A 24,694-nucleotide genomic window follows, 5' to 3' on the forward strand; every position below is an offset into this window, starting at 1 on the left:
TGTTCAGTTTAATCAATAACCTAAATGTTTCATACACTTCCTGAGTGCCTACTTAATGTGTCGCCGTTCTGGGGATCCATTAAAAATTGTCGTTGCGACTGTGTGTGGATTTGGAGGAGAGCTCGGCCCATTCGCTTATTAGGCACGTAACGCTGCATTGTACTGTACCGTGCTATCTGATACGTGCGGATCACCTTTGGATGCAAGTTAGAGAGCTAAACTAATTAGGATTATGTAATCAGGTGTAGACGGTTCCCAGCAGATGCTATCTTACATTGAGGGTTCTAAAGAGATAAGATAAAATTTCACCACACAGTTTAACGTTTAGCATTCGAACCACATTTACATCAATTCTATGTTTTTTTAGGTTTTGTACTATTAGCAATGTCCAAAAGCAGTTAACGAGGACATTATGGCCATGATATTTTAAATATATGAGAACTAACGATGTAAGAAACTAAAGACATAATATATTAATGATATTTTAAGCTATATAAAGATGGGGTGAAGACACCATAGATATTATAAGTGCAAATACTGAACAAATCTTAAAAAGAATGATAAAAATGCGACTGAAGTTTTGGTAAGCAAAATGATTCTGTTTACTCATTGGGTTTTGGGGGACCAAAGACATCATGGGAAATGAAGACATTAAGGAGACTAAATAGCCAGTAGGCAATAAAGACAATAGGCTAAAAAAGACTTGAGATCGCTAATGAGAGTAATAATGTGAAACATTTATAGAAATGTTTATACTTACACTTTCTCAAACATTTTGCTAGGTTTTATAAAATAATTGGTACCTAATTTTACTTTCACCCATGTGGAAATGTTTAGTAGTGTGTTTTTGGTCCCCACAACTACAGAATACAGGAATGAATGCAAAAAAGTCCTCACAGTTCCGTCACATTTTATCCAGCTTATATGTGTGTATGTAAGTGTGCGAGTATGTCAAAAAAAGAAAACAAACAAACAAACATACATAAAAAGTCCTCACAAGTCAATGTCAGTTTTAGTCTCAACAACTACAACATACAAGAGTGAATGCAGAAGGTCCTTACAAGGTCCTTTTGCAAATCTCTTTCATATCCGGTCACTGTAAGTAGCGTATACAGGTGTGTATAAAAAGGCAAAAGGTCCTCACCAGTCACTGTCACATTTCGTCCCTACAAGTGCTGCCAACAAGTGTATGTGGGTGTGTGGGGGTGTGTTTGTAGGTGAATTTCATTGTTGTGAAGTCTTAGTGTGAAACGTCAGAAAAAATCAGGCTATTACTGGAAAACGAGCACAAAATGATGCATCATAATTCTTCAGGGCCAAGTTTGTTGTTGTTACGGACTAAAACTGGGGCAGCAGAGTGTGTGTTCAGCAGCACTGTAGTGCTGAGATGTGTGTCGTGTGTGTGTGTGCGCGCGTGTGTGTACAGCAGTGTTAATTGGTGTATATGGAGAACATGACAAAGTAGTGATGAGCCTCAGGCTGTACTGACTAACACACACACACACACACACACACACACAGATGAGAAAAAATATACTGAAAGAGAGAGACAATGGAGAAGACTTAAGAAGAAAAATTTGGAAAAAAAAAGGTTGAGAAGAATGAATAGAGGAAGAAAACGAAGAAACAGGGAGAAGGGGATTGAATGATAGAACCAATATGAGTGGGAGAAATGAGAGAGACATCAGTGAAGGTAGAAAAATTACAGTGAGAAAGAAGCGACGAGGGAGGAGAAAAGAAATATGGAGTGAGGAAGCAGATGAGGAAAAGGGAGAGAAACAGATGAGACATCAGTGAAGAGAGAAATGTGCCCGGAGAAGAAAGAGAGAGAGTGATTGAGGGAGATCGAGAGTGAGCGTAGGCTGATGTAGAAGAAGAAAACGGGTGATAGAGTGAGCCGGGAGACAGGAAATGAAGAGTGAGCGGGGAAAAAGAGAGGGATTGAGAGAGACGAGTGTGTGCTCTGACCTGCTGAACTGAGTGAACAGAGTCATTCACACTGAGTGCAGCTTCATCTCGTGCTCTGACAGCAATGTGTGTGTGTGTGTGTGTGTGTGTGTGTGCGCATGCACTACAGTATCACTAAATGCCTTTGTGTGTAAGTTGATGCATGATGTGTGATATGTGGGGCTACAAATTGAGCATTGAGGTCACACACTTAAAATTGTTTTAATTTTAAATAATATTAATGTATTCATATATAATATTAACAATTTAGTCTGAATACATTTGATTATGAACGTGCCTATAATGCGACAAAGCTATAGACCTATCACAGCGCTACTGAACTCTTCATTCTGATTGGTCAGAAGATGATAAAATTTCCCATAATAGTAACTCAGCCAATATTTTCAGCTCCAAGACAAATCACATTTTTCTAATATGCTATTCTATAGTAAAAACCTACAAGATCTGAAATGGAGGACAATGCAGATAATTACGTCAAATAACTGAATATATAAATTTCTGTGTCGATATGTTTTTCTGAGATTTTTATTTCATCACCAGTGTCAGCATTTGTATCAGTTAGATATAAATATATAACTTAAATTTTCTCAATTTTGTAGTTTTTAGGGCAGAGTGCTTTAACTTTGGCACTGGTGGATGCACAATTCTTTCCATGCTGAGAAAAACACCCTTCACAATATCAAGCCAAATCAGGAACACACTGAATAATGCAGGTTTACTATTGTCAAAGTGTACAATCACGAAACATCTTCATGAATGCAAATCCAGTGGGTTTATCTCAAGATACAGTTTACTATAAAAAAAATTAATAAAAAAAAACAGAAATCTCAGATAAAAGTGTTGGAAAACATAAAAAAGCCTACCCAGTTCTGGAACAAGATTCATTGGATAAATAAAACTAAAAGGGAACTTTATTGAAAGAAATGAACATAGAAAAGGAGTCGAAAAGGAAGGACTCATGATCCAAAAATCACCATTTTTTCCTTTAAGCTTGGAGGCAGATTTATTCAATGGACACCATGCAAATTACAAAAATGTGTCGCTGTCCAAATACTTGGACCTGACTCTATGTGCTCACATGAATCGACTGCAGAAATGGTTATTTATCTATCAACATCAACACTGCTAAATTCACAGGAATGAGAGCATGATGCAAAGACAACAACTAACAATATTAAACACTTATTTTTCAATTTCTGATCTTTGTCTGCTTCAACTAATCATTTTCTTTTCCTGCCAGGTGAACTGCAAAAGCTCCTGTATCACAGCAGCAAGGAGTCAAAACTATAGACAGATGTTGGCACCTTTGCAATACACCTTGCATACAGTATAACATAATCTCTGCATACACCTTGTCTAGTGAATTATAAGGCGATTTGAGAGTCAGGCACAGGAAAAGAGTGACTCCAGTGAGTGCCTGTTGAGAACTGATAACTATTATCAGCGCGCTGTAAATGACATGCATTCATTCAGGGTTGTTTTCTTATACCAAGCAACACAAGGGTCATTTAGCCAACCGACCTAAGAATCGCATTTCAGTAGACTCGCATCCAGGAAATCTGAACAGTGTTTAAACGGTGACAGCCATGATGTCTATAGACATGGCAAAAAAAACACTTTCCCTAAGTAATCTCACAGTTGCCATAGAAACTTTAAACATGTCATCAAGACCAACATTGAATTCCATTAGAAGAAAGTTGCCTAAGCGAGGTGGACGCATATTTGGACAGCATTTGTGTTCCCTAGATAATGACTGCATTACAGGCAGCTAATCTAGAAAGTATTCATTCAAAAGCACAACCTTTCTCAATTCAGAATTCAAGAAATTCAGTACAACGTTGCCTACTCATACAGAGAAACAGTTTATTGATAATATTTAATATATGTTTAGACACAAATATACACAAAATGTTTGACCACAATGCTAATTTACATTGTTACCCATGCTAGACCTAGCTGCTAGCTTGTTATTCAAATGAAAGGCTCCTTCTCCCTGCCAAAAATAAGCAAAACAAGACAGACCGAATACAATTAAATAAGAAAACGTGACTGACGTGGTTTCTACAGGATGTAAGACATTTTATTAAATAATGTTTTATATGTTCTGAGTCATTACTGATAAGCTAATTAGAGCTAAGTCAGCCATCCTGTTTTTGCTAGCGAAGTTAGCATCCTAGATTGGAGATTTGACTAGCCTGTTGCTGTTAAACATGTTACAAGTGATTCACACAACAGAAACTGCAAATACACTACACTTCTAAATTACCATGAACCCAAATTGTTTGCATTCAAATCTTTCGTTTGAATCTGGACAAAGAAACTTTATAATAATTAAATTGAGTGCTCTCATTATCATGAAAAACACTTGCTGGTACACATTATAACCAAAACAGCATTACTTCTCCTTCTGGCTTGTTTACCATCACTCTATATTTCCACTCTTTGTCTGCAGGAGCTCCTGAAAATACATTTCAGCAATGTAATGTATATCTAAGTTCAATTTTAGTAAGCAAAGATCCTTCCTATACATTTATTCCTATATATATATATATATATATATATATATATATATAAGGTTCTGAGACGTCATTTCAAAGCAGAAAAATACACACGTAGCCCGTTGTGTCAGGGATCTTAAACTAAAGCGGGTTAAGTGTGTGAATCTCTGTGTCTCTCTGGGGGAAAACTTACTTCTAGGGTGTATGCTCTGCTGGAGCGGGAGCTTCGGAGCGCACTGCTGGCTATCTAGGACTCTAAAATGCACAACTATGGATTACACACATGAGTGAAACACACACACACACACACACACACACACACACACACACACACACACACACACAAACACACCCACATTCATAGTGAAAGTAATTTATTGAGTAATTTATAAATAATAATAAAAATAATAAATACCAGAGGCATCTCTTTGTGTATATTTCAAGGTTAAGAAAATTATTGACAATTCCCATTTGACTAACCCAGAAGTGTGTTCATGATTTGTTTGTGTGTGTGTGTGTCTGTGTGTGTGTGTGTGTGAGAGAGAGATGTGTGTGTACGCGTACAGTCAAGCCTTATCACTTACATCTGCGGATGCCATTATCAATCTGCCATGCATTCAGACCTTCATTAGCCATGAGCTGCATACTGAGTTGAATACATTAACAAACACACACACACACACACAATCACACAGATGCATGCAAGGCCTAGAGACCTGGAGAGATAGAGAATAAAGAGAGAGGGGAAGAGAGTGAGAGTGAGAGATTGAGAGAGAGAGAGTGAGAATTTGGAGTTAAGGGGGTTCTGCTCCTCTTTTCTATCTCTTTTGACATTACACACACACACACACACACACACACACACACGCGCACACGCATGCACACTGCATATTGGCCCAAAGCCAATCCATATCTTATGAAGCAACAGTGCCACCTAAAGGTAAAAAAATCCCTCCTGCTTTCGTTCTTTCCCTTCCCTTCATCCCTCCATCCATTCTTCTCCTTCACCCAAGCTTTCCATCAATCTCCTTTCCATAACATGAGATTATTTGTGCTACATAACAAGCATCTCATTCTAATGAGGCTTCAAAAAAACGGGATTAGATATGTTATTTGAGACTTATTAACAGCTAATCCACTTTGGACCGGATACGGTTCTACCTTAATGGCTTAGGTTAGTTTTTTTGTGAATATTCATGAAGCTTTCCCTGGACGGGTGTTCCTGCAACGGTTTGCTTCTTTGTGCTGTGCAAGTAAGTAGGAGTTTAGTGAAGGTACGGGCAAATAGAAAACGGTACACAGCTACTGAAAGGTAGTTCCAAAAAAAAAAAAGAAAAAAAAAAAAAGAAAGAAAAACATTACTGCAACAGGTTGTTCTTATGATGATTGTTTAGAAGAAATCATTTTTGTTCAGAAAAATAATGAATAATAATGGATCGTTTTTTCACTGGGTTTTCAGATAAACACATGGTTTTGGGTGGTCAAATGACAAAGGAGTAGACAGGCTAGAAAAAAATGTTTCTTTTACAAATTTCGGAGAGCAGCATAATGTTCGCACTTCAGCATCCACACATATGCTTTAACAGTTTCCTTCAACTCACAGCAGCTAACCCATTATTAATGCCTTAAATTGGACATGTATAAATTAAGGGGAAAAGAAGGAAAAAAACAAACAAACACATGAGAAAGAAGTTAACAAAATGCAGAATAACACTTTCTGAATCGAATCAAACACACAATCGCATACATGTTGCTTTTTGGTACATAGAAAAAAAATAAAATCAGTACACCTTTTGGTGAAATGTTTGGATTTTTCTTTTCTATTCATATAAGACGCATGCATATCTGTTGAGTTCTAGCAACTAGGTTAGGAGCGGCACTTTAGTAGTGAATAGAGCGGCTATATGGACTACTTATAGACCAGTAAAAGTGTTCTTTTACCTGTCTGTTGTGTAAGGTCCCTCCTTTTGTCTTGAAGCCTCCTTGGGAGCTGCATTCCGAGGTACTGAAGTGATCCGAGCTAGTGGACGAACGTTTGGAGAGTGTATCACATCCTCCGACGAAAGTGTTGTCGAGGGGCAGCTCCTGAACGACGTGGTGCTTTTTCACCGAAACTGGAGTGTCAGCCTTGACGTGGAAAGCCGACTGAGGCGAAGCCGACTTGTAGTGCCGGGCTAAATCAGGGCTATTGGGCTTGAAGGTCGTGGTCGGTGTTGTGTTCCAGTCAAAACGTCCGATTCCCGGCTCCTCAAGCTCAGCTGGGATGCTGATGGTACCATTAATGGGTTCGTGAGCTGGATCGTCCGGTTTGTTCTCCTCGATGCTAACGAAGTTAAGCAGAGAGCTTTTGGGCGACTTCCTTTTCTTACGCTTTTTCTTCTTGTTCTGCTTGTTCTCCTGATTGGGGGACATCCACTCGGCACCTTGTTTCTTCCTTTGGGCCGCTTTGAACTGTGAAACGTGGCGGCAACGGACCAGAACAGTGATGAAGATCACCACGATAACCACCATAGTGCCTGTAATGATGGCGATGATGGTTTTCAGATTGTCCACGTTCTGATATGTTTCGCTACTGTCACCGATGTTCCTGTCCAAAGGCGTCTCCATGGTGCGACGGATGAGGTCGTAGATAAAAGACGAATTCCCCACAGTGTCATTGATGTAAAGGAAAACAAGAACCAGCGTGTGCAGGGACTTTGGATAGCCAAGGTCGCTAATGTTGACCACCAGACGATGGAGGCCGATATCCGCAACTGTGGGTTTCTCTTCGAGAGTAATGTTTCCTGTAACAGGATCGATTCTAAAAAGTCCTCTGCCGTTACCACTGATAATGGTGTATTTCAATTCGGCGTTCATCCCTGTATCTCCGTCCACAGCGAAAACCTCAGCAACCACAGATCCCGGAATGGCAGAAAGTGGTACCAGTTTGAAGGAAGTGTTTGACGGAGGGAAAATGACAACGGGTGTGTTGTCATTGACATCGATGACGTTGATGGTCACTTTGGCGACCGACGAGCACGGAGGACGACCGCCATCAATGGCTTTTACGTCGAAGGTATAAGAACTTTGCTGCTCTCTGTCGAAGGAAACGTTTGATTTTATAACTCCGGAGAAGGGGTCGAGGATAAAGTTTTCATTGTCGTTTAGGATGGAGAGAGACACCTCTGCGTTCTCACCTGCATCTGCATCTGTGACCGTGATCACTCCTACGGTACTGTACTTGGGCAGGTTTTCCGAAACGAAGAACTGAAAATGATTGTGCGTAAATTTGGGGCTGTTGTCGTTTTCATCCAGAATGGTAACTATAACAGCCGCCTGGCTCTGCAGTGCCCGAGTGCCGTTATCTCTTGCTGTGACGGTGAAAAGGAACCTATCTTGATCTTCTCGGTCGAACACCCTTGAGGCCGTCAGCACCCCGGTTTTGCGGTCCAAATCGAAGAAGGAGGCATTAGGTCCAAGCTGGTAGACAATTTCCGCGTTTCTCCCACTGTCTTCATCAGTGGCACTAATGGTTGTGAGGAAAAGGTCACGCTGGTTATTTTCCATGACTGACAGCTCAATAACAGGCTGGCTAAAAATGGGTGGATTGTCGTTCTCATCCTCGAGCTTTACTTTAACCAATGCGGTCTGGTTCAAACTGGGTTTTCCGGAGTCCGAAGCCACAATTTTGAAGATGTACTCCTTGGTCCCCTCGTAATCCAACAGAGCTGAGGTTTCCAGCAAATATTGGTTGTCGTAGACTGCTTTGAGGTGAAAGGGCACATCCTTTTCAATAAAGCAGATCACCTTGCCATTGACATCGGTGTCCTTATCCGAGACGGTGATAAGAGCTATTTTAGTGTTAATGGGGTCTTTTTCAGACAGCATTACGGTTCCATTAGTAGGACTGATAATGTATCTCAGGTCTATATTCGGAGCATTATCGTTCACATCAGTCACATTGATCGTTACGGTTGCTCTTGCTGGACTGGAGCTTCCATCACTAGCTAAAACTGACAGCTTATGAATTGCAGTCTCTTCTCTATCGAGTGACCGCTGTACCGTGATCAGGCCAGTCGTACCGTTTAGAGCAAAGAGTCTTCGTGTAGACGGAGACACCTGGGTACCAAACATGTATTTTATTTCTGCATTGGACCCCACATCTGCATCTGTAGCTTGCAGCTGGACAACAGAAGTGCCGACTGGAGAGCTTTCAGGAATGTGAACTTCGATCTGACTTTCTTTAAAAACCGGACGATTGTCATTGACATCAGTCACCGTCACCTGAAGAATAGCTGTGCTGGACTTTTGCGGATTCCCACCGTCTTCTACCTTGATTTTCATGACATAGGTGTCTTTTTGCTCTCGGTCCAGATTCTGTTGCACGATCAGCTGTGGCCATTTCTCTCCTTCCTGCGTCTCAACGATATCCAAGCCGAAAGTGCTCTGTCCGTTCACGAGTTCGTATTTGTGGACGCTGTTGGGTCCCGTGTCAGGATCGGTGGCGGAGGGGATAGCGAAGCGGCTGTTGATCAGAGTGTTTTCAGGAATGGAAATGTTGATCACTGGCGAAGGAAACATCGGCGCATTGTCGTTGGTGTCCTTCACGACTATCTTAATTTTGATTAATCGGAAGTAGTCGTTCGGCAGGATGACCACTTCGATTTCAAACGAGCACTCGCCGTCCTCAAACGACGGCCCAGGACAGAGTTTCTCGCGGTCGATACGGTTTGAGGTGGTAAAAATCTCTCCCGTGTTGCTCATTACTCTCAGTAATGGGTTGTCGCCGGCTTTCGAGACCAGACGGTAAACCAGATTGTTGCTGGCAGCGTTCATATGGGAGATGTTCAAATCCTTTGGTATATTTCCAATAAGTACGTTCTCTTGCAGCTCCTCGCGGATCGAGTAAATTAGCTCTTGGGCGATGGCTGGATCCAGCCACAGGCAAGCAACAAAGGTTGCCAGAAGGTAAAAATCCTTTAAATCCATGTCAGCACTTCGAATGTCTTTCCTCGGTCTAAATTCAAACAGTTATCCTCGGTGCATTGTGGTCAGACCCGTGCGTTCAGGAAAACCATGTCTTTCTCGATAAGGAGCAGTCGAGCATGATCCTAAAAATAAACAATTACAATACAGGGCTGAGAAATCAACACGATTCTAGGAAGCCACATCAACTGATCTGCTGTATTTACATTGTACTGCATATAATGCACTGCATGTTTAAAGTAAATAATTGAACACTTCATTGGCAAGGAGACTTTCCAAGAAAAAGGGGGAAAAAGGGAGCACAGGAAATGACTCTCTCTCTCTTTCTCTCTCTCTTTCTCTGAGAATGAATTCCTCCTAATCAGCAAATTGCATGAATTTCTCTATCAGTAAAGCAACATCCACTCTGTTATCATGGAAGATCTGCTTCACAATCTTGGACACCAATACAATTCATCTCGGCTTCGTCTTTCAAGGACCTCTCGCAGAATTTTGCAGCAAACGTCTGGAAACATGCGAGGATTATGAGATGCATTGCTTTATTCGCATGCATTATTAAAACAAACAAATGCAACAAAGAAAGGAGAGAGAGGGGAAAACAAACAAACAACAATAACAACAACAAAATGCAAAGCATCAATGTAATGCAAAAACACGCAATGGTGCAAACGCGTGGAGATCAAAAGTCATGCCTTACCCCCGGTCTATTGGTGCGCGCTTGCTTGCTTGCTTGCTTCCTCGCTCGCTCGCGTGTGTCTCTGTGCGTGTGTGTGTGTGCGTGTGTGTTAGTGACTCTTGAGGTCGTGCATAGGGAGTGAAAAAATCCTCTTGGTTCGCATGAGCTCCGATATCAAAGCCCTCCAGTGCTGGTTAGGAGCAGCAGGTCCGGAAACTGGTTAAAAAATAAGAAAAAAAAGAATGCACAAAAAATATGGGGGAAAAAAAATTAAGAAAAAAATCCGTGCATCATATGATCAAAGCTGAAGCTGGAGAACCGCTGGTTTTTAGAAGCACCTGTTTTGCACAGACGCGCAAACGCATCCTGTATTCTTTTTTTATTTATCCCAGAGTCAAGTTCAACGATGCATACAGTGCATTAGCTCCGAGATTTCTAATGGTCTTTATTAAAGATGAGAATCATTTCTAATATTGAGAAGAAAACCATAAAAAAAAAAAAGCAAGCTAATCCAGCATTGGCGTCCACCGGCAGCGCGCGCGCTTGTGCGCATCGGTGAGTGCGGGTAGACGCGGTTCCTCTGCGCCTCCTCTCCTGCACAGGACTGGCATTTCTGCCTCTAAACTTGGAGTTATGCTCGATCCGACGCGTGCTTTCAGACCCAAGCCACGCCTCGTGCGAGCGCATTGGCGCACGGACGCACGCGCAGCGCCACTCCGCGCGAGGATTGGCTCGAATCCGTGTCAGGAAACGGAGCCCGAGTCGGAGACGGTGATGCTGCAAAGGACGCGGCGCTGGAACTCGTAGAGCGCGCGCTTCATTCATTAGACCTTCATTACACCCCTCTTGTGTACCAAATACACACATTTGTGCATAAATGCGAAATAAAATATGTGTATAAATGATATGCATATATTAAAAAAAAATACAAATTTTTGGATCCGGTGCAATCAATAAACCAACCCTAGGCTCGTGCTTCAATATCTCCCAGGATGCATTAAACCTAAAACATTTTTTTTTTTTAAATGCGGAGTAGTGTGTGTGTGTGTGTGTGTGTGTGTGCGTGCGTGCGTGCGCGCGCGCTCTTACTTTTGCTTGTTGCTCTAATCTAGTGCGTGTATGGATGAGGATTCACCGGTCAACAGCGTCCCCTACAGGAGAACATGTCCTGCCTTTTACGCCTCAGTACTCCCTCGGTAGCCCATACGCATGCACGTGGTGGAGTTGATACCAAAGCGCATGCTTTATCTTCACTAAATGTGTGAGCAGGATCAGCTGAGATGCAACACTTGAATGTGCAAAAAAAAGTCCAAATGTCTGTGTTTTTTTTCCTGTTTTTTTTTTTTTTTTTTTTCCCTGCCTTTGTGTGTCGGTGTTCATGCATGTAGCGAGGTTTCAACCAAGATTTATCTTGGACCAAATGTGTCAGCAGGATCAGCTGAGATGCAACAATTCATTGTCCAGAGTAAAGTCCTGGACTATTTTCTCGCACACATATGAAATGGAGTCTTGTGCCTTCTCCTGGAATCTGAATTTCAGCTTTAGAAACCAGATGCCTTGTTTAGAAATAGTTGTAGAATTCGGAGAGAAGAAATAAGAAGTTATTTCCATAATATTTTCCATAATACAGCGCTGCTGGAGCGCAGAGGGTTAAGGGCCTTGCTCAAGGGCCCAAGCCGATACTCGGGCTTGAACTCCTGACCTTAAAAAACAGTTTTATGATTGAACCCTGTGGATCTCTACTGATAATTTGCCCTTTATTGTGCCTTATGTCATATTTAGTGGACACTACAAATAATAGAACACCTTCGGCAACATACAGATCACATGGTGTTATTTACTAGACACCATTAGGACCATTCCTATATGTTGTATGGTTAGTTTGGTTAATGATGCACACGGAAATACGGCATTATGGAAACCATTCGGTAATGGTTTTAATGATAAACTGCTCCTGGGTTAGAACTGTATTGGACACTATTGAAATGTATGTAGTTTCTATTGTTTTGTTTATTTCCTGCTTCTTGCATGTGGCGATACCAAGATATATCTTCGATTAAATGTGTGACCAGAATCAGCTGAATTTAAAATTTTTCTGCAATTTGGATTTCATCGTTATAAACCTGATGCCTTGATTAGAATGTGTGTAGTGGAATTCAGCATTGTGTTGGATAAAGAGTTGGACAAGTGTATGGGAAATGCTTTGAGTTATTACTTTTTTTAGGAGAAGCTACAGGGCAGTAGTTGCCCTGCTGGAAATAATCTCAAAATGGTTTCAAAGGTTATCTTATGCATGTAAGGCTGATAAGATATGTTTCTGGGTGCACAAACAAACTGCAGCCCAGCATTTAGCAGGGTCTGGTTTAGGGATTGAAGTTATTTGGATGGAAAGTGTTGTGATGTAACCCTGTGGATCTCCGCCAGTATTTATTTTCCCTATTTTGGGGCTTTTGTTAAACAGTATCTAGTGGACACTAGGGTCGATAAAACATATTTGGCAACTCAAATTTCTGGTGGTGGTATCTACTGAAGACCAATAGGGGGACATTCCATTATGTTTTCTTGGGTTGGGCAAAAGATTGAATTGGAGATTGGAGGACACTCTGAGCAGCTGGGGACGGTTTGGGTGGTTCCATGAAATTCTGGAGTAAGAACAGGAGCTTTGAGGACGGATTTGGACTGTAGTTAATGTCAACAGTCTGCTACATTGACTCAGGACTACAGTTTGCTTCTGATCACCATCACTGCACCTCAACATCGTATATCTGCTATAAATGGACTTTCGGTGAAACCCAGATGAGGATGGGTTCCCACTTGAGACTTGTTCCTCTCAAAGTTTCTTCCTTATGCCATCTTGGGGAGTTTTTCCTTCACCACAGTCGCCACCGGCTCGCTCATCGGGGACAAACTTACTCATAAAGAACATATACATTCTTTATCACCACATTACCTGTGTAAAGCTGCTTTGAGACAATGTTCATTGTTAAAAGCGCAATACAAATAAAAATAAGTTCATTGAATATAATGATGTAGACAAAGTTACAGTGTAAAGGTAACCATTTGGTAATGGTTTTAATGGTTAACTGCTCCTTTGTTATAATGGTATTTGTAGTGGAAACTATTGAAATTTCTGTGATTGTATCTTTCTTTAAGCATGGTGATTATTCGATTATATATTCTACATATGGTGAGAACATTGTGCTGTTTGCATTTTATAAATGCTAATGAAATTACAAATATTTCTTACTGTATATTCAGCCAGTGAGAGTTTGCTAGCAGTTTAATACGCCAAAATATATTTGACTTACATTTCAGTTTTGCATCTAATCCAGTCTGAGTTTAGAAAATACTTGTTCGCCAATTTCTCGTTCATTATCATACGCGATGTTGTTAATGCCGCATGTGCTTTCGGATAATCCACCTGACTGCAGTGTGGAACATTAGGATGAAAGCTACCACTATTTTTCTATATATTATTTTATATATTCTACAAGTACTAGATTTGTATAACGTGCTGTGCTTCCTTTGCCTTGATAAAAGGCATTTTGCAAAATGGTTAGCATTAGCCTAAACTTTCTTTCGGCTTCTCCCATTAGGGGTCACCACAGTGGATCATCCGTATTCACGATTCGCATGTTCGATTTGGCACTTGTTTTTACGCTGGATGTCCTTCCTAACGCAACCCTCCCCATTTATCCGGGCTTGGGACCGGCACTAAGAGTGCACTGGCTTGTGCAACCCTAATGGCTGGGGTTGGTTCCCTGACCGGGGATCGAACCCGTGCCGCGGCAGTGAGAGCGCCGCATCCTAACCACTAGACCACCAGGGAACCTGGCATTATTTAACAAAGTTTGTTTTCTTTGCTAATGGCCTTTAAGACTAGCATTGATTCCAGATTCTGACATAAATTATCTGAATAAATTACATAAACATGCTGAAAAAACACATCAGAATCTGCACTTTTGCTTCACACCCTCACTGAACTTTGTGTGGGTTTTTTCTGGGTTGTTGCAGGTTTTTTTTTTCAAAGTACAGGTATCAGTCTGATAAAATATGTTCCTGTGTGTGCAAACAAACTACAGGGCATCAGTTAGCAAAGTCTGGTTTAGTGATTGAAGTGCTTGAATTATAATCTTTTCTCCTGATCTGATTCTAATGGCTCGATAATGCTGTCTGATAAGCGAGAACATCTGCCACTTTCGGATGTGGGACTGAAATGTCTTTGATAACAATTTTTTTTTTTTTTTAAGTCAAACCACAGTGTAACGTCACAGTTTCCTCCTTAACATTTAGTGTGTTGCCTAAAACTCTTGCGCAGTCACTAGCAGGGAAATAAAAAGTCAGCCTTTTGACATGTTCACTATATAATGTATATGTGATGTGTATGAATGATTTTGAATGAAATTGATTTTTATTCCTATAACAGCACCTCTAAGTATTTTATTTCTTTTAAACTATAGCAATTTGTCTTTATCTATTCATGACTTTTGCATTTTTAGTTATGGTTAATGGCATATAATTGATCACTTTTATTCCAGCCATTAGGGAGGCACAAGCCAGTGCACTCTTAGTGCTGGTCCCAAGCCCGGATAAATGGGGAGGGTTGCGTTAGGAAGGGCATCCAGCGTAAAACGTGTCAAATCAAATATGCGGATCACAAAAGAGAATTTCATACCGGATCGGTCGAGGCCCGGGTTACCAACGACCGCCACAGGTAGCATTAGCCAACAGGGTACTGGTGGAAATTGGGCTACTGTTGGCCGAAGGAGGAGAAGGAGAGGAGGAAGACATCTACAGAGACAACAGGGAATGGAGAAGTGTAGGAGAGTGGAGGTTCGGGTTGGTACATTAAATGTTGGTACTATGACTGGTAAAGGGAGAGAGGTAGCTGATATGATGGAGAGGAGAAAGGTAGATATGTTGTGTGTTCAGGAGACCAAGTGGAAAGGTAGTAAGTCTAGGAACATTGGAGGAGGGTTTAAACTGTTCTATCATGGTGTGGATGGAAAGAGAAATGGTGTAGTGTAAGAGTTTAGTGGAGGTGAAGTGAGATTCTGACAGGGTGATAAATGTGAAGCTGGAAGTCGAAGGGGTGATGATAAATGTCATCAGTGCTTATGCTCCACAATTGGGTTGTGAGATGGAAAAATTCTGGAGTAAGTTGGAATAAGTGGTAGAGAGTGAACCTAAGAATGAAAGATTAGTGATTGGGGCAGATTTCAGTGGCCATGTAGGTGAAGGGAACAGAGGTGATTAGGAGGTCATGGGTAGGTATGGCTTTAAGGAGAGGAATGTAGAAGGGCAGATAGTGTTAAATTTTGCTCAAAGGATGGAAATGGCAGTGGTGAATTCAAATTTTAAGAAAAAGGAGGATCATAGGGTAACGTATAACAGTGAAGGAAGTTCTATGTAGGAGATGCAACCTGAAGGAGATTGTAGACTGTAAGGTGTTGGTGGGGGACAGTGTAGCTAGACAGCATCAGATGGTGGGGTGTAGGATGGTTTTAGAGATGAAGAAGAAGAGGAAGAAAGTAAAGACTAAAAGAAGAATAAGATGGTGGAAACTGAAGGAGGAAGAGTGTAGTGTGAGGTTCAGGGAAGAGGTCAGACAGGTGCTCGGTGGTGGTGAAGAGGTGCTGGATGATTGGGTAACTACTGCAGGAGTGATGAGGGAGGCAGCTAGAAAGGTACTTGGTGTGACATCTGGAAATAGAAAGGAAGATAAAGAGACATGGTGGAATGAGGAAGTGCAGGAGAGCATAGGGAGAAAGAGGTTGGTGAAACAAAATTGGTATCGACAAAGTGATGAGAAAAGTAGGCACGAGTACAAGGAGATTCGGCAGCAGTTGAAGAGGGATGTGGCGAACGCCAAGGAAAAGGCATATGAGGAGCTGTATAAGAAGTTAAAGACTGAGAAATGAGAAAAGGATTCATACCAATTGGCCAGACAGAGGGACCGAGCTGGGAAGGATGTGCTGCAAGTTAGAGCAGTAAATGATGGAGATGGAAATGTGTTGACTAGTAAGGAGAGTGTGTTGAGAAGATGGAGGGAGTGGATAGGATTAGTAAGGAGGAAGTGAGAGCAGCAATTAAGAGGATAAAGTGTGGATAGTCGGTTTGACCAGATGACATACCGGTAGAAGCATGGAGATGTTTAGGAGAGATGGCAGTGGACTTTTTAACCAGGTTGTTTAACAGGATTTTGGAAGTTGAGAAGATGCCTGAGGAATGGAGAAGGAGTTTGCTGGTACCGGTTTTTAAGAATAAGGGAGATGTTCAGACCTGCAGTAACTACAGGGGAATTAAGTTGATCAGTTACACAGTGAAGTTATGGGAAAGAGTAGTGGAAGCCAGGCTGAGAGAAGAGATGACCATCTGTGAGCAACAGTATGGTTTCATGCTGAGGAAGAGCACCACAGACACATTATTTGCTTTGAGAATATTGATGGAGAAGTATAGAGAAAGTCAGAAGGAGTTGCATTGTGTGTTTGTGGATTTAGAGAAAGCGTACGAGAGGGTGGAGAGAAAAGTTGTGGTACTATATGAGAAAGTCAGGTGTGTCAGAGAAGTATGTGCCTGACCATGAGCATGAGCCTGAGCTTAAACATAAGCATGAACCTTAACATGAGCCTGAGAATGAGCCAACAAACAGCCAAGAACAACAAGAAGCTTTGAGAAACAAAGAACTTAAAACAAGGAGTGCTGTAAAAGAGGACCACATAAACATGTGCCATATAAGGGTGAGAGGGAACAAGTCTGAGTGATTAATAACATGTGACAGTCATGTGAAGGTGATAGGTGCAGTATCGGTGTGTGTATGCGGTGTGTGAAGTCTCTAACTCATTTACTCATTCACTAAATCTTATAGTTGAGTTCACTCCAGAGGTCAACGGCATAAAATCTACTCGCTGTTGCTAATTTGTTCGTTTTGGTTTTGGCATAACTTCGTTTCCAGGGGAGATTTTCTTTTTGCACTGTCACGTTGCAGTATGAGAAGAAGTCCGTCGGCGAGAGTGCGTCTCGCCTACAAACGAGTCAACAAATGTAGGGCATGAAGCTGTACCTTCTGAATTTGAACACCACCACAAAACGGCCGATGTCCCATATAACGCACTATATAGGAGACAGTGAGCGATTTCAGGCTCAGCAACAGACACTAATGAATCTTCTTCTTATATATACTGTATATAAAAAAAAAAATCTATTCAAATGAGCAAATGACTTGTGTTTAACACCTAATCAGGATGTCTCTCAGAATAAACCTTCATAACTCTCTGCTCTCCCCTTCAGCCAATTCTCGCAACCTTGGGGTAACTATGGACTATAATCAACTGTCCATCTCCTCACATGTTGCTAATGTGGATCATTTTTGCCAGTTTCTTCTCTACAACCTAAAGAATTTGACTATTTCTGTCCACACCGGCTGCTCAGGTGCTTGTTCGGGCTCTTGGACTACTGCTACTCTCTGCTGGCAGGTCTTCCTCTGAACGCTATTCATCCACTGCATGATGATCCAAAACGTGGCTGTGTGACTTGTGTTCAACCTGCCCAAGTTCTCCCACACCACCCCACTGCTGCGCTCCCTCCACTGACTTCCAGTAGCTGCACACATCAGACTCAAAATACTGATGCTTGCCTACAAAGCCAACAATAGACCAGCACCTTCTTACCTCAGAAACCTGATCACATCTCGCACTGCACCACGCTGTCTGAGATCCTCCAGCACTACTCGACTGCTACCACCTTCCACCTGTAGTCTGATGTATATTGAGTTTGTAATGTAGTGTTCCAGTGTAGATTTATTCATTGCTAGAGACTCAAAGCACTTTTGTACGTCGCTCCGGACAAGGACGTCTGCTAAATGCCGCAAATGTAAATGAAAATATGTCACAGACAACCAATGCATTTTCTTTATTATCAGAATACTAGGATCTGACTTTTTTTTTTTTAGTTTGTGTTAAAGATCATACACAGCCATATACAGTAAGTGAGATCATAAAATAACACAAATATGGCATTTTCATTAATCTCAAGACCTGGAATGATTACTATACCACTCACTGTCTAATGTGTTACTATGGAAACACTAATGTATTTGAACCTGTGCATTAATAATATACTGAAAACCTCGCCGAGCTGCTGTTATAGAACCTGAATTAAATCTTCTGACCAATCAAACCTCTACAGTGCAATGCTATAAGCAGGAACAAGAGCTAAAATGTGTCTATATTTAAGATATAATTGGTTTGTGGGCACCTGACTGTAAGATTGGTATGCACTTTTTTGGACATCCCATTCCCCATTTGCTGTTCTAGGTTCCTATAGAGTGTGCTTGTGGAGATTTGTGTTGATTGGTTGAATGAGTTAAGGTCTTTTGACAGTTAAGGATGTTTCCACACAAACAGACTAAAGGTCCTTAAATAGCAACTCAAGAAATCTGAGGTTGGTTTTGGACTGTAATTACTGTAAACAGTCTGCTACAATGGCTCATGACTGCAGTTGAAAATTGAAATTGAAACATTTGGTGCCACCCAGATGAGGATGGGTTTATTTTTGAGCCTCTTAAGGTTTCTTCCTCATGCCTTTTAAAGGAACTTTTCCTTGCGGAAGTCACCACTGGCTTGGTCATTAGGGATAGACTTCTTCTTTCAGCTGCTCCCGTAGGGGTCGCTACAGCGGCTCATCCATCTCCATACTACTAGGTCCTCTATATCCGTCTCTTTTAAACCAACTACCTGCATGTCTTCCCTCACCACATCCATAAACCTCCTCCTTGGCCTTCCTCATTTCCTCCTTCATGGTGGCTCCATGCTTAACATTCTCCTACCGATATACCCCATGTCCCTCCTCTGCACAATCACTAGCTTCTTTTAGTTCTGCACAACATCATATGGACAACCTGAATAAAAAAAATTAGATTTAAGAAGTAAATAGGGAACTGAGCAGTTAGGCTTGTAACATCAGCGTCGAGTAATTGTGTCACCGAAATTCCGTTTACATCGATCAGCCCTGCAGTGGAGATGTGGAGATCAATTGGGGCATTTTGGAACAAATCTAAAAGATACACATGGGCAGCAAACACACTCATATGAGTTCCTTTTCTTTTTTCAATAATTTTTCTTTGTGTTTATTCCAGCAGCGAGCGAGTTAAGCTCATTTTGGGTAGAGCTGAACGGGTCACTGATGTTTAATAATGTAGGAGTGTAATATATAAGGGAGGAACCTTAGTGCCGATCCAACAGCTCATTATGTGCCTAAAAAGCCCAGGGGCTGGTTCTGCTCAATCACCATAGAGATGACCTATGAACTCACACTTGGTGCTGGGATGTAGTAACAAAAGATTTTCCCAGCTGACCCTATGAAACTTTCTTTAATATAGCTGGGCTGTCTTGTCACACACAACACACACGCATACGCACACTTATATGGGGGTTTATGGTGCATTGAATTGCATCCAAATGTCTGAGTGCACTGCCAACAAGGTTTTTATTATTTAAATTCACACCACAAACACTTTTTTCTAATGCCAGCCTCAAAACTAATTTGTTTTCAATGATCATTACAACCATGTTTGGAAGAGCTCAAGAAGAACCCTCATCCAATATAGCTGTAATGAGAGGTGGGAAGTAATGAATTACAAATACTTCGTTATTGTACTTAAGTAGATTTTTCTTGTATCAGTTCTTGACTTCACTGTTTATTTTTCTTTAAAAAAATGTTGCCTTCATTAATTTTTTTAAACAAAGATCTGTACTTTCTACTTCTTAAATTTTCACACCAGACTCATTACTTTAGTTTTAATCTACTTTAATTTCCAGACTATTAAGCGCACCCAAATATAAGACGCACCCACTGAATTTGACAGAGAGTTTTATTTTAAACATGAATAAGCCGCACCTGTCTATAAGCCTACATTGAAACTAATGAACTTTACACAGGCTTTAACGAAAGACAGTGTCTGTAACACGGCTTGTATCTAAACAGTAGCCTACCAAGAAAGTCATTGTTCACTGTCTTCCTCCTTCCTTTCACAACAATTTCTCTCGAGAGTTTTTCTTTTGGCATCGTCGTGCGTTTAAAAATCACCATCGGTGAAGCTTTTCTCCCGATGCCGTGCAGCTCAGAACACAGGTAAAGTGTGTTTTTTCATGTCCGGTTGTTTTCAGAGTGACGAATGATTCGCATTTCCTGTAGACAGTCCGAGTGAGCGGCAGGTCAAACGTCAGAGGAACCTCATCCATATTTATGATGTGGTGCAGCCCGATTCAGTGGGAGGGCACCCGATTTAATATAAAGAGTTTTATTGTTTCACCTAAACCCATTCGGCAATTTCATTGGTCTAATGTTATGGGGCTCAGTTTGTCATGAAGCTTATGAAACCGAGAAAAACCCAGGAAAAAACATATATTAGCCGCTTCGTCTGGAAAATACGGTATTTGGTGACTTGATCAATATTATTTTGTCCAATTTTACGTCGTTTTTCAGTCCTTCGACCTGTTTCTTGTCATTGCGTGGCTTTTTGAATCTACCACTGGTGTATCATTTCCTGTCTCTCACGCACCACAGACGTAGGCTAGCCTGCGAAGCTAACAACCAGAATAGCAGAGGGCAACAAGAAGTATGGGGCTAACATAGACAAAACAGTGGGAGTCAATGATCGAAACATTCCTGATCACCTGATCATCATCAGGGTTTCTCTGCTTGTGTTCTATATGGTGGATGTTCAGTCTGGATACATTTATTAGGTAACAAAATATAATTTTTTTTTGTATTAATATATTAATATGATGTGAGGTCCAGTTACCAGCGTGACACTGAAACAGTCTTTTAAAACATCTGTACTTCTACTTAAGTGAACGATGTGTGTACTTTTGCCACCTTTGACTGTAAATAAGATTCCCGAACAGTATCTGCGTATCCTAGGAAGAGAGCGCTAATTAGCCCTAGTCTCCGTACACAAGCTAACAAGCTGCATCACGTCTGAGCGCTAATAAATCTACTCTGTGATCCAATCGCTTTAATTTTAGCCAGCCGAATGTTTTCTACTGTATCTTATGGTGCTAGGAGATTTCTATGATTAGCCCATCAGCCACTGCACTTGTACTTTTAACGTCACATGATATTCGCACCTGATTCACATTCACTCTTCAATATTTGTCATTTGCAGCTAAACCATGTGGACAAACACTTTTCCAGGCATATGTGGATCGGTATCTACAAACCGAGATACTAAATTGTAAATTACATTTCAGTAATTTATGGTGCACATGTTTTACTCTGGATGCCCTTCCTAACACAACCCACCCTATTTATCTGTGCTTGGGTCCGGCACTAAGAGTGCACTGACTTGTGCAAACCTAATGGCTGGGGTTATCAACAGCTTTAACTACTTTAGCAATTTAAGCTACAGGAGCTCGTCTGTTGGATTGGACAACACAGATCAGCCTTCGCTCCCCACTTGCATCATGACCCCATCGCCGGTTCACCGCTGTTCCTTTCTTGGACCACTTTGATAGATACTGATCACTGCAGACCAGGAACATCCCACAAGAGCTACAGTTTTGGAGATGCCCTGACCCAGTCGTCTAGCCATTAGAATTTGTTAAACTCGCTCAAATCCTTACACTTGCCTATTTTTCTGCTTCTAAAACGTCAACTTTGAGGATAAAACGTTAAATTGCTGCCTAATATATCCCACCCGATAACAGGTGCCATAATGAAGAGATAATTAGTGTTATTCACTTCACCGCTCATAATGTTATAATGTCATAATGTTATGCCGGACCTCATTGTATAAGAAAGCAACAATAAACAAGGGCTTCTAAACTCTTCTTAACTTTATTACACATCACACCGCATGACATGGAAATCTCCAGAATCCCACCAACACTCTAGTTCCACAATGCGCATGTCTCTTGACCATCTATGGCAACCAATAGGAAAAATGCATTACACACATGTACAATGCAATGAGCGCCACTACATCTAAAATTTGTCGTACATAACAGAATTAAAAGTCTGTTACATGAATTTTTATAATACATTAAAAATCTAAAAATTTTGTCTGAGAGGAGAAGAGACAAACCACATTGAAATGGGATTTTTTTACACAAATCGTATGATCCACAAACTTCCGTACAGCTTCGTAGTTGTTGTTTGTGTTTTTTATACTCAGGTTATGGTTTCTGTTTTCTTGTCAGGTGTTTTTTTTTTTTTTGCTTTGTCTTTGTATTTGTTATCCCTCCGCTCGTACGGCATGTCACATGCCTGTCATGCCCGTCTGTTTTGTCGAATGTGTAGTATATAAAAACTCATACGGGATGTTTCTTAACATCTTAACACTTACAATGTCAAAAGAAAAATATTCCCATAATTCCAGTGGTTTTAGTGGTGTGACTGTTAATTAACATGTAAATTAAACATTTTTAATGCTAAATCTAAGGAATTCCACATTTATTTATTAAGACAATGACTAAAACTATCCTGAGCCAGAAAAATCACATTTCTTACCTGGTTGATTTGCGAGCAAAGGCATAGTGTGTTAAGGCTGATGTAGAAGGTCTCTAGTGATCTGCACACAACCCTGACCTCAACCCCACTGGGATGAACTGAGTGATCAATAATGTCTCACTAATGCTCTTACACCTGAATGAACACAAATGAAAACATAATCTTCAAATTTTTTCATCATCAATCATCAGTGAAGTCATTTGCTGCATGTTGCACTGGTTGTGTTGTACTACCCAGCTAGCATGACTCACCTTTGCTGTGTAATTGACCAAAACTCACACACAAAAAAAGGAAATATAATTAATATAATCAACCCCAGACATCCACAGTTTGAGAATTAGGTTCAGATTTACAGATGCTCACACTTACACATTTCCTTATATAAATGCAGGATTAAATAATTTGTTTCTTGTTATTTTCATTATTATTTATTCATTTTGGAACTTTCATTCTTGCTGTCTTTTCAAATTCTCAGCAATTGTGTATATTTATCATTAATTCCTTCCATCCTTTCTTCCTCTTCTTTCCTATTGGTTCTTTCAAAATCTAGTGGAAATCCTTCCTACAAGAGTGGAGCTTATACCATTGTAATGGGATACCTGGAATTGGATGTTCACAAAGCACAAATACTGTATTTCAAGTAGATTAGATTAGATTAGATTCAATTTTATTGTCACAAGTGCAATGCAAGTACAGGACCAATGATATGGAGTCATAATATTCAGTGTTTACTAGATTCAGGTGAAAAAACAACCAGGAAATAATGATGGCATGTAGAAGAAAACACCTCATGAAGTGTTTCGGGACAAAAACAATCCAAAAACCAAAATATTTATAACAAATAGAAATATACTGAACCAGTGCCCTTCCCATATAACACTTACAGATATCACTTAGAGATAAATATCTGCCAATCATTCTCTTTTACTCTTTTACGTTGTAGGTCAGTGTTTAAGGCTGTTGGTTACTGATCGGAAAGCCCCAGTTGTACCAAGCTGCCACTTTAGGGCCCTTAAACATGGCCCTTAATCCTCTGTGCTCCAGAGGTGCTGTATCAAACCATTAATGTTATAGAGAAACACAGAATAACAGAGCGCTGCATCACAGACAAGTATTTTACAGTATACAGCGAGAATGAATGGCATTACTAAAGCAAGAGATACAATGCACGCAATTGAACGAGTCTCCTTTCACTGGTGCCACAGCCGAACCACAGCATTCATTATCTCTTAAAATGACCTGTGTTTTTCTGTGCATTTTTTTCTGTGCATTAAGATTTTCCTGGAGATTTAAAATAAAGGCAAATGATGTGTTTTTGTGCAAATTCAACAGAACTAAAGACGCACAAGTGTTTTATTCGATCGTGTGCAGTTTGCTTCAGACCTTTGATGATTGAATTCTGATTGTGCACCTGAGCAGTGCACCTGAGAGAAACTATGAAATGAAGAGAATAGACTACTGGATATAATTTAATACAGCATCATGGAAAACTGAGTTAAACAGGACAGTCTGTATGGGTTCAGCAGCAGATCTTAGATATGAATCTAGGTGAGAGGTGAGAGGATTCACTAAAGCAAGCATGGGATTTGGGAATAGAAGTGTTTGTGGGGCATGCAGATGTTTCGGCTGTTCATGTGGAACCATGCACAACAGCAGAAGGTGCAGAAGTAGAGCATCAAGGAGACAGAAGTGTAAGATGAGACGAGGCAGAGTGGTGAAGTGCATCAAGATGTATGTGGAATAAAGGAAGTGATTTGAACGTTATGGCAGTAACATGATGAGACAGGAGTAAATGAAAGTAGATAAACAACAGACACAAAAATCTAAAATTATACAAACAAATAAATAATTATATATTTTTTTAATCAATTTATTAACAGATAGATAAATAAATAAATAAATAAATATATAAATGAACAAAATTAATTCGTTTATTTTGGAATAAAATATAAATATTATTATATTATATATATTATAATTATATAAATATATTATTATTTAATTATTATTATTATTATTAGTAGTAGTGGTAGTAGAAGAAGCAGTATTTATTATTATTATTATTATTATTAGTAGT

The 24,694-nt window shown here is 40.4% G+C and overlaps 1 protein-coding gene across 1 annotated transcript in view; it reads right to left on the reverse strand.

Annotated features, from left to right (window-relative positions):
* The window catches only part of LOC124385866 (protocadherin-9), a 256,615-nt gene extending 245,919 nt beyond the window's left edge, over window positions 1-10,696 (reverse strand). The window contains exons 1-2 of the mRNA XM_046849302.1: window positions 10,129-10,696; window positions 6,408-9,556 (exon numbers count right to left, since the gene is read on the reverse strand). Of these exons, the coding sequence (XP_046705258.1) occupies window positions 6,408-9,434 (3,027 nt within the window). The 5' untranslated portion in view covers window positions 9,435-9,556; window positions 10,129-10,696. The remainder of the gene's footprint in view (window positions 1-6,407; window positions 9,557-10,128) is intronic.
* Window positions 10,697-24,694: the final 13,998 nt, after the last annotated feature.

Source organism: Silurus meridionalis, chromosome 1 (genome assembly GCF_014805685.1).
Source record: "Silurus meridionalis isolate SWU-2019-XX chromosome 1, ASM1480568v1, whole genome shotgun sequence".
Lineage (NCBI taxonomy): Eukaryota > Metazoa > Chordata > Actinopteri > Siluriformes > Siluridae > Silurus > Silurus meridionalis.